Source organism: Alosa sapidissima, chromosome 10, assembly GCF_018492685.1.
Source record: "Alosa sapidissima isolate fAloSap1 chromosome 10, fAloSap1.pri, whole genome shotgun sequence".
In the NCBI taxonomy this organism is placed as follows: domain Eukaryota; kingdom Metazoa; phylum Chordata; class Actinopteri; order Clupeiformes; family Clupeidae; genus Alosa; species Alosa sapidissima.
In genome coordinates this window covers 13,841,483-13,852,236 of record NC_055966.1, presented here as the reverse complement: position 1 = coordinate 13,852,236, position 10,754 = coordinate 13,841,483, and the positions used below count along the sequence as shown (strand labels likewise).

General features: G+C 47.4%; 1 protein-coding gene across 14 annotated transcripts in view; it reads left to right on the top strand.

Annotated features, from left to right (window-relative positions):
* adgrb1a (adhesion G protein-coupled receptor B1a) overlaps positions 1 to 10,754 on the top strand; it is a 92,033-nt gene that overhangs the window by 59,819 nt on the left and 21,460 nt on the right. For all 14 annotated transcript variants that reach the window (XM_042107620.1, XM_042107619.1, XM_042107618.1 and 11 more), the window contains 5 exons: positions 30 to 156; positions 5,755 to 5,858; positions 6,540 to 6,642; positions 7,741 to 7,891; positions 8,104 to 8,173. In XM_042107620.1, coding sequence (XP_041963554.1) covers positions 30 to 156; positions 5,755 to 5,858; positions 6,540 to 6,642; positions 7,741 to 7,891; positions 8,104 to 8,173 — 555 coding nt within the window. The remainder of the gene's footprint in view (positions 1 to 29; positions 157 to 5,754; positions 5,859 to 6,539; positions 6,643 to 7,740; positions 7,892 to 8,103; positions 8,174 to 10,754) is intronic.

Sequence of the window (10,754 nt, the reverse complement as noted above, 5' to 3'; positions counted from 1 at the left end):
CCGTTCACCGCATCTTTCTCTCTCCGCAGCTCCTCACTCCTCGGCTCCTGGTCTACCCGAAGCTGCAGAGCTGTGTCTGTCAACTCGTTCCGTACTAAATGCGTGTGTGACAGACTGTCCACCTTCGCCATTTTAGCACGGCTCAATCCCGATATGGTAAGTCTGCCACCTTCTTCGTGCTGTTTTGTGTTTGGGTGTCTCTGTGTGGACGTGTTTGCTCTCTTGTGTGTGAACCAAGCTAACGGTTTTGCAACATAGGCGTCATTGTCATTCTGTATCAACAGATCCTTCCAAGGCACGCTCCCTCCCTCTCGCGACATAGCCTACCAGTGCTATATTGACAAGCGTGCGATTTTATTTGATTGAGGCTAAAGGAAAAGGCACCTTAGAATTTCATACGTGAGAAAGAAGTCGTTGATTTTATTTTAATAGGAAGACACATCGAAAATGAGGTGATCATTGATGTGTAGCCTACACACAGGGAAGGTAGACGTTGCTACTCGTCATATGCATTTGCTTAGCATACATTAGTTGGGTAAAGGAGGTTGTTGGTGACGAAATGAATTATGTGATGAAAATAAAATCAGTCTGACATTATAATTTCGGTCAGCTAGTTAGCCTACACTAGCCTTTTCTTAGTAGAAAGTGTAGTGGTGAATGCATGGTTAAAATCATCAGTATGCTTAGGCTACAGTTTGTGCTCTATTTCTTTTCAAATAAATGCGTTGGAATTGATTTCCTGTAGCACTGGCAGTCTATGTGAATGCAGTTTCAATGTGTCCATCTTTTGTCATATCAAGCAGCATGCACTTGGCTATAGCTGCCATTCCCCTCTGCCTGTGTCCGTATGTTTTCCAATTCTCTGAGCACCCCAGTCTTTAAAGATTGCAAACACAATAGGGAGAGTGTTTGAGTTTAAATGGTCAAATCTGGTCTCATTTGACTCAGATGGGAGCAAAAGACCTTGCCCTTGTGTTGCATTTTCATTCAGTACGATTAGTTATTATTAGACTGGAAACTGCCTCAGAAGAGGTTTGTTCACTAGTTGCCCTGGAAACAGCCTGGCCAGGGGAGGCCCTTCTTAAAGCTATAGAAGACTCTGTAACTGTCTTTGTGCTTCTTGGCCCACATACAGGACACAGAGCCAAGGAAATGGAGATTTAGGTTAGGATTGAATGTAAGCAAAAACCCCCTCCCCTGCGGAAGCAAGGAATATTTTTTTTCACCCCGTTTAAGCTTTCCTTGCCATTGCAGTGGATCAAAGACAGCACTTAAGAGCACTCCAGCGATTGCCTCAGTCTGGGAGAGAAAAAAAAAACATATACCTGCATAATGGTGTGGAAGAGGAAAGAAAACACAACCTCACAGACGCACACAAACACACACACACACACACACACACACACACACACACACACACACACCAGCGTCTGTCCACAAATGTTTGTGTTTTGATGTAGCTCAGTCAAATGAATTTCTGACTTCCTGATAGTTGGATTGCTGTTAAGGGTTTTAGCCAGTCTGACTGGATCTGTGCAGCTGCCCTTAGTCCTAGAATCATGACTCTAAGCTGCTGCAGGCCTTACATAGGTGTGTGTGTGTGTGTGTGTGTGTGTATCATGACTCTAAGCTGCTGCAGGCCTTCCATAGGTGTGTGTGTGTGTGTGTGTGTGTGTATCATGACTCTAAGCTGCTGCAGGCCTTCCATAGGTGTGTGTGTGTGTGTGTGTGTGTGTATGTGGCCTGTCTGTGTGTACGTGTGAGACGTGGATGCTAGGCCTGCATGCCGATGCCAGCCCTCTCCCCTTGTGCATGCTGGCCCTACCTGGGGCAGATGGCATGCGATTTGGTGAGTGTCACAGTTTGTGGTTTATGTGCCTTGCGGGAAGCATATTGTGGCGATTTCATTCCCCTCTCTTGCTGCCAGGAAGAGAGAGGAGGGGGAGGGGTGCCGGCTCCTCCTCTTCCGCTCCTGAAGAGTCGAGGAGGGGCTGGCTCGGGGAGGAGAGTAGAAGGCCTCCGAGAGTCCGCTGGTTGAGCTGCTAATTATTCCTGCGGCAGCCACTTGCCGTCGCACAAATTGTCCGAGTTCCTTTCTGTCTGCATCTCCCTTCTCCACCTACTGCCTTGGAATAACAAAAAGCCGAGAGAGCCGAATCCTGCTCCTTCAGTCCTAGTCTCACACATTTTTCTAGTGTGTGCATTCATCCAAACCCTCTTGTCTCCCGTTCCCCCTCACTGGCTATAGAATGTATAGCATACCCTGACTACTCTCTCTCTCTCACACTCAGGTCTTCTCCTCTTACCCATTACCTTTGCACTCAGACTCCCCCCCACCCTTTTCTGTGTACAGCACAGTTTGGCTGCAGCCTTCGGAGAGCACACACACACCATGTCTCCATGTGTTGTTTTCCCTGCGGTTGTTATGGACTGCTAGCCTGGCTAACATCAGACCACATCTCATTGAGAGCCGTCTATTGGGCGCTACGAATGTCTATCAAATGCATCTGTACGTAGCTCATAACCGCTTCAGTGTGTCGTCATCGTCTTGTTGTCCCCCCTCCGTTCTGTGATTGGTTCCTTCGTTGAGGTGAAAATGAAGTCCATGGAATCCACGCTGTCTAGCAGCGTGAATAAAATCACGCGCAAGGCAGCATGGGAAAACCCAGGCTAATGGACTGCACTCTACAGAACAGATTCTACCACTGTGGCACCATGGGTAGAATATCTACTGTAGGGTGTCAACACACATTATAGTTTCGGGAGGCACACATGGGGTTAAATTGCAAGGGATTGCTGAGGACAGATTGGTGTTTAGTGTCACCAGGAACACAGTCCCAGAGGAAGTGCTCTTCAAGGTCACAGTGGCATTTCCCATAATGACAGCTGATGACTGGAAGGGGCGGCGTAGCATCCACCAGACAGCATGCTCAGAACAGGGTCTCAGACATCCTTCTTGACATGACAGCGAAGTGCTCGCTAAGAACAGTCATTTCCACTCAGAATCAAACTTCTGTCCAGGGCAGGGCTGGAGGTGAAATGCCTGGACACACCTGCCGGACTGGTTAGATTTCCACATCAGCCCATTACCTTGCACTCAACGGCTCCATTTTTTCTCTGAGGAAAAGTACAAGACATGCTTTTAATACCTATAGCTTGTGATGTTCATATGAATTTAATTCATTTGACCTCAAATATGAATGTGAAGTACATACTTCAATGTTGTGTGGAAATAAGCCTGGGTTGGCTAATGGCTAGCTTTCAGTGTGTAGTAGCCATGATATCTGCTATGCCTCTGTGTGAAGAGTCATCGTTTTAATTAAGCCCATAGAAGCGTCCACACTGCTGGACCCCTGGGCTTTGTTGCTGGTGTGTAAAGCCATTATCATGACGATATGAGTGAGTGTGATGCTTAAAAGCTAACCACACACTACTACAAACACAAATACAAATACACACACAGGGTATGTGTTTCATAACCTCTTAGCACGTTGTCAAGTAGAGCAGTAGGTCACAGAGGCAATGAGGATAACAGCCTACTGCTGGCCATGCTGCAGCATGTTGTTAGCAATTATGCCGCAAGTAAGCCATGAAAACCTTGATGAATTTAAGTATCCCTTATCCACCCACCCAAAAGCACACATACACACACGGATGTGTACACATGCACTATCTCTGTCTCTCTTTCTCTCTCACACACACACACACAGACACACACACACGCACACACAGAGTCCTCCACGGCAATTTTTTCATTAGATTAGAGACCCTTCGTCACAGTTAGTCCTCTCTCTCTCTCTCTCTCTCTCTCTCTCTCTCTCTCTCTCTCTCTCTCTCTTCCCGTATCTAAGTGACTATCTATCTAAACAGCAGTTTGTACTATTGTACTAATTGTTGTTATGGAGGAAGGGGGCATTGGTGTCCGCTCATGACCCATCCCTGGCCCAGAGGCTGTAAAAGTTTGACCGTCTCTGCAGGGCTGTGGCGAAGGCGGAGGCTGTCGTCCCTGCACACCCATGATCTTGTTTCTGTGGGGAGGAGTGACTGCAGTGCAGATTAACTAGAGCCATTTAATTAACTCTGAGCCAGCGCACACATCAAGCCGCAAGAAGGAAAAAAATGGGCCATAAACTCAGCCAATTATGCTAACCCCCTTTGCATGTAGAGAGGGGCATGGGCGTGTGTGTGTGTGTGTGTGTGTGTGTGTGTGTGTGTGTGTGTGTGTGTGTGTGTGTGTGTGTGCGTGTGTGTGTGTGTGTTTAAGGAATTCCTGGCCATCACTCTGGTCCCATCTGAGTAGACAGACAGCCTGGAGGTTGTGTGTGTGTGTGTGTGTGTGTGTGTGTGTGTGTGTGTGTGTGTGTGTGTGTGTGTGTCTGTGTGCGCGCGTGTGTGTTAATGTCTGATTTGATGTGTGCATGGATGTGCTAATTTCTGTGCAAAGACAGGGAAAGAAACTTCACCCACAGAACTCAAGCTATGTTATGTACTGTACTGTAGCTGCATGCTATCATGTCCTTAATCACAAACACCTACTGTTCCTGACCCATCCTGATCTTTTCAGTTTAGATGTGTCCAACACAGTATCATCAACATGTCATTGTTTGTTTATACGGTACCTAAAACAACAGGGGTGTTTCAAGTGACCATGGGATAAGACGTTTGAAGGGTTTGCCTTTTACAGGTATAATGGCAGATTGGCAGTAGTGGCTGGATGTCAATGACCTCTTAACATCAATTTAATTTAGAACATTATTTGTGTTAATGTTCAAAAAGCTTTTGTTTTGTGTAGAATGGGACCACAGCATTTCAGTCTATCCTCTCTTCATTTAGCTTCTTTTGTGTGAACTCCTTATAATAAAATAGTTTCATTCTTGACCTTCCCTCGTGCACAGGTTCAGAATTTGAGCATCCGTTTTTCTGAGCAGATTGGAGTGTGTTTCCTTCTACACAGTAATGTCTGGCAGTCTGGAACTGTCAAGAGGGCTTATGGCTCTTTCCATGTAGCAGTGTGTCTGGGCTCGGAATAAAGCACATCACAAGTCTCTGATTGGACTGGCACTGCACAAACATAGACAAACACATCCACCAACTCACAGACAGACAGCACAGACACACACACTCACTCAAACGCACACACTCTCATGGACACACACACACACACACACACACACACACATACACACACACACACACGCAGATACCCTCACTATGTAGCCAGGTACAGTCCCTCAGCAGCGGACACCATCATCCTGTTATGTCGCCATAGCAACCAAGACAATAGCTCTGCTACCATGGAGATTGTTTTTCCCAGAGGTTTTTGTGACTGTTTATTTGTGCATATATGTACTAGTCCAAAGGTTTAAATTGTCTGTCTGCCTGCCCTACTTGGAGAATGTGTTCTTCCAGTGAGTGTTCAGAGCAAACAGATACATGCTCTGCTGAAGAATTGCCTCCCTTCACAGTGTCACCTTGAAGTGACCTTGTCCTTCCGCCAGGCCCTGACAAACAGTAGCCAGCGCGATCCAGTACTGCACTGCACTGAAACTAGACACCAATGTTTGCCTGAAATGTGCTGACAGCACAGGCATCTGTTAGTGTGTGTGTCTGTGTGTGTATGTGTCGTGGAGGGGTGTGTGTGACGGGGGGGGGGCGGGGGGGTGATGCATCAGTGTGTGCATGCTTCTGTAATTTTTATGCTGCTCTCTAAGTGTTTCTGTATTTGTATGTGTTTTGTGTGTGTCTGCCATCTAGAACATGGATAAAACGCAAATGCCATCGGTGACGCTGATCGTAGGATGCGGCGTTTCTTCGCTCACATTGCTGCTGCTCATCATCATCTATGTGTCTGTGTGGAGGTGAGACCCAAGCTCACACTCACACACACACACACACACACACACACACACACACACACACACACACACACAAACACACACACACACACACACACACACAAGCAAGCAAGTGATTTCACACATTAAAAATTAGCTTACGCAAACCCCGGCTACAGACGCCAGAAATAGCAGCGTTAATGACACTGCATTCATTCAGCTGTGTAGCTCAGCAGAAGGATTTTCCAAATTACCAATTTCCAAAAGACCAGTTTAGCATGTGGAATGCACATCTCTCAAGACCAGTTTAGTGTGTAGACCGCACATCTCTCACCAGTTTAGTGTGTAGACCGCACATCTCTCAAGACCAGTTTAGTGTGTAGACTGCACATCTCTCAAGACCAGTTTAGTGTGTAGACCGCACATCTCATACCAGTTTAGTGTGTAGACCGCACATCTCTCAAGACCAGTTTAGCGTGTAGAGTATACTTCTGTGTAGACCAGTACAGAATACAGTTTTGTGCAATGGATTAAACTGGTGTGTGTACGTGTGTGTGTGTGTGTGTGTGTGAGTGTGTGTGTGTGTGTGTGTGTGTGTGTGTGTACTGTATGTATTGGAGCTAGTATGTGGTGGTATTGTTGTGTGTATCAGTGTGTGATCTAAGAAAGTGCCTGGGTGGTTTTAAAACGTCTGTGTTTATGCAGGTACATTCGCTCCGAGCGTTCAGTCATCCTCATCAACTTCTGCCTGTCCATCATCTCCTCCAACGCGCTGATACTCATCGGGCAGACACAGACACGGAACAAGGTACCCTCAATGCCTAGAGCTGAGTACCCACAGTGCAGAATGCATCCACATCCACATCCACATATAGAAGCCTAGAGCTGAGTACCCTCAGTGCAGGATGCATCCACATCCACATCTATATATAGAAGCCTAGAGCTGAGTACGTGTCAAAAAATGACTTCAAAGAATCTGTATTCAGTGAATTCTTTGAGACAAAAAGTCAAGCATGAATGAGAAAATGTCAAGACTTTTTTTAGTCAGTGTCCCTTATACCCTGGATAACGCCAGACCTCATCTCATTTAAATGGGGTCTGGGAACTACACATTAATTTTCTTGTATTTGAGACGTGGTTTACGAACGGTTACGTTTACGAACGTGGTTCCTTCGTTGAGGTGAAAATCTGGTCCATTGAATCCAGGCTGCCTAGCAGGGCGAATAAAATCGTGCACAAGGCAGCTTGGGGAAACCCAGGCTATGTCCCTTAATGAAAAATGCCTACTTCCTACTTTAACATACAGAATCCTTTTGATGCAAAGCTAGTCTGAGCATTCTATGAAAGACAAGATTAATGAGGCTAATGAGGCATCGGTAGCGTAGTGGCTAAAGAGATAGGCATGCATGCAGTGGACTGAAAAGTTGTAGGTTCAAATCCTGGCTTCCACCGTTGTGCCCTTGAGCAAGGCACTTAACTCTGTCTTACTCTGGCGACAATGGCCCTTGTAATGTAATTGACATTTGTAAGACACTTTGGATGAAAGTGTCTGCTAAATGAATAAATCTGGATGTAAATGGAGCAAAGACACTAATCAGAATACTGCCTGGGTGTAGGTAAGTAAATGTAAAGCAAAGGCTAGCCCTGCACCAATACTCTAATATCTGCTGCTACTGTATTGTTGCCACTCCTCTGGATCTCTTCTTTACCCCCCTCTTTCTTTTCCCACTTCTTTCTCCTATGAAATGCAATATCTCTCACCCCCCTTTGTTGTGTTCTCTGTGCGTTCTCTGTGCGTTCTCTGTGTGTTCTTTGTGTGTTCTTTGTGTGTTCTCAGGTTGTGTGCCCTCTGGTTGCGGCTTTTCTTCACTCTCTGTCTGTTTTCTGTTCTCTTGTGCGTTCTCAGGTTGTGTGCCCCCTGGTGGCTGCTTTTCTTCACTTCTTCTTCCTCTCCTCCTTCTGCTGGGTGCTGACAGAGGCGTGGCAGTCTTACATGGCTGTGACGGGCCGCTTGAGGAACCGCATCATACGCAAGCGTTTCCTCTGTCTGGGCTGGGGTGAGACATCTCTCCTCTAGTGATCTCACCTGGCCCTCTTCTCTTGTCCAACCTGGCCCCTACTGCTTCGTCCTTTGTCCTGCCACTCTCTCTCTCTCTCTCTCTCTCTCTTGGTATACATGTGCGTGCGTATGTGTGTGTGTGTGTGTGTGTGTGTGTGTGTGTGTGAAAGTACATCTGCATTTGCTTACATTCTTGCCTTCCTCCTGCAGGTTTGCCTGCACTGGTTGTAGCCATCTCTGTTGGCTTCACCAAGGCAAAGGGATATGGGACAGTAAACTAGTAAGTCATTTCAGTGTACACTGCTTTGAATGTAATGTCAGTGTGAGAGAGAGGCTTTGCAACCCCCAACTCACATTTAAGGGATGGGCGTGTCCAGAAAACTCCAGTGGTTGAAGGGTTGGCAGACAACAAATAGCTCTCGAGTTTTAAGTGATAAAGGTGCAGGTTTATTTACAGTGCGCAGGTGCAATATATGAAATAACAAACAAACAAAAATACTTTGAAAAAGAAAAGAAAACTGGCCATCATAGGCATTACAAACTCACACATTCAGCCTCGCAGCAAGCTGACGCAGTACTCTGCCATTCCAAACTACCTCCCCTTCCACTCTCTCTTTCTCCCTTAAATAGGCCTACCAATCAAAAGTGAATTGGTAGAGCTCACTATCCAACCGGGTGGAATAGATGAGGAATAACTATGGACCTTTTCCATACACATACATAACATATGACACAACACATAATTTTACCATACAAAGTACATAAATGGCCACACATATACTTTACATACAGACAGAGACTTTACATGCAACAATCAGAACAAATAATAAACTAATTAAACACACGCCAACTCACCACCCCCGCGCCAAACAACCCACTTTCCACTGTCCCGGGACAGTGAATAAGGAACTGGCTCCAATGCGGTTCGTGTTTCCCCAGGGGACCAGTATTCGGACGTACCCAGCAGAACGTTGGCAAACAAGATGCGTGAGTGTTGTGTATGTTTCAAAAGTGAGTTTATTGCTACTACGTAATGAACAATGGAGCTGAATCAGTGGGTACCTCACTGTTCGCTATGTATGTTGATAAATAAATGTAGTAGACTGAACTGACATGCATTGTGGTTGTTTTAAATGTAATGTTTGTAGCGGTCGCTAGCACGGTAGGCTTTGAAACGCCGCGGGTCGGTGTATGTGATGCACGTCGGGAACTGTATGCGTTTATCAGTGTATATGCTATGTGGGAGCTGCGTGTAGGGAATTAAGGCTCACTAACGGTGAGACCCGTGAAAGCGAGACCTTCGCTTTTCACATTTCCTCCCCCCTCGGAAGGCTCGTCACTAGGGTGACGAGACAGGAAGTCTGCAACAGGGTTCTGTTTCCCTGCCCTGTACTGAACCTGAAATCTGAATGGCTGCATGGACAAAAACCATCGGGTTATGCGTGCATTTGAGTCTTTCATTTTTCCCAACCACTGCAATGCCCTATGGTCAGTTTCAAGTATAAAGTCTCTACCCAACAGGTAATACTTAAAAGTGTCCAAGGCCCATTTCACTGCCAGGCACTCCAGCTCCACCACAGAGTACCTGGTCTCACGGGGAAAGAGCTTACGGCTTATGTAAGCCACAGGCTTTTGCTGCTCCGCCTCCCCCTGTAGAAGAACCGCCCCCAGTCCGACTCCAGAGGCATCCGTCTGCACAGTAAACTGTCTCTCAAAGTCCGGACTCTGCAGCACGGGCTCACTGAGCAATGTCCTTTTTAAGTCCTGGAAAGCCCGTTCATGCACCTCCTCCCAACGGACCTGTACAGCACCCGCCTTCCGGGTCAGATCGGTGAGAGGTGCTGCTCGGGTAGCAAAGTTCGGGATGAACCTCCTGTACCACCCGGCAAGCCCCAAGAACGACCTTATGTCCTTTTTGGTCTGGGGTCGCGGACAGTCCCGGACAGCTTCGACCTTATCCTTTTGAGGCCTTATCACCCCACCTCCAAGAATGTGTCCAAGATACCTGACCTCCAGTTGAGCCAGGGCACATTTTTTTGGCTGGATTGTCAGCCCTGCATTGTGAATGCGCCGCAGCACCTCTGCCAAATGTTCCAGGTGCTCCTGCCAGGTGGCGCTATACACAACTATGTCGTCCAGATATGCCGCGGCAAAGGTACCAGTGCCCTCCAAGACCTGGTCCATTAGTCTTTGGAAGGTGGCTGGCGCCCCCTGCAGGCCAAAAGGCATAACCTTAAACTGGTACAGGCCTTGTGGGGTACGGAAGGCAGTGTATGGCTTAGCTCCCTCAGCCAACGGGACCTGCCAATAACCCTTACAAAGGTCCAAGGTAGAGATGAAGTGAGCCCTTCCAAGGCGCTCTATGAGGTCCTCAAGCCTCGGCATTGGGTACGCATCAAAATTTGACTGAGCATTGACCTGCCTGAAGTCAATGCAAAACCGAATGCTCCCATCTTTCTTTGGCACTAGGACTACTGGGCTGCTCCACCCACTGTAGGAGCGCTCAATGACCCCAAGCTGCTTCATCACCTCCAACTCCTCCTGGAGTGCAGGCAACAAGCGCTCAGGGATTCTGTACATCCTCTGTCTCACCGGCCGGGAGTCTTTCAAGAGGATGTCATGCTCCACCACCGAGGTACACCCCGGCTGCTCTGAAAACAGGCCCTCAGGCATGATGGCCTGCAATTCCAACACCTGCTCAGCAGTCAGGTGTGAGAGGTCCAACTCAGTGGCGGCGACACCCGAAGGGAAAAACTGCTCCGGAGTTTCCTCCTCCTCCACCACTGCTTGCACCATTAGCTGGTGGCTGAGCGGCAACTCCCGTTCATGCCACTCCTTGAGGAGATTGACGTGGAAGACTT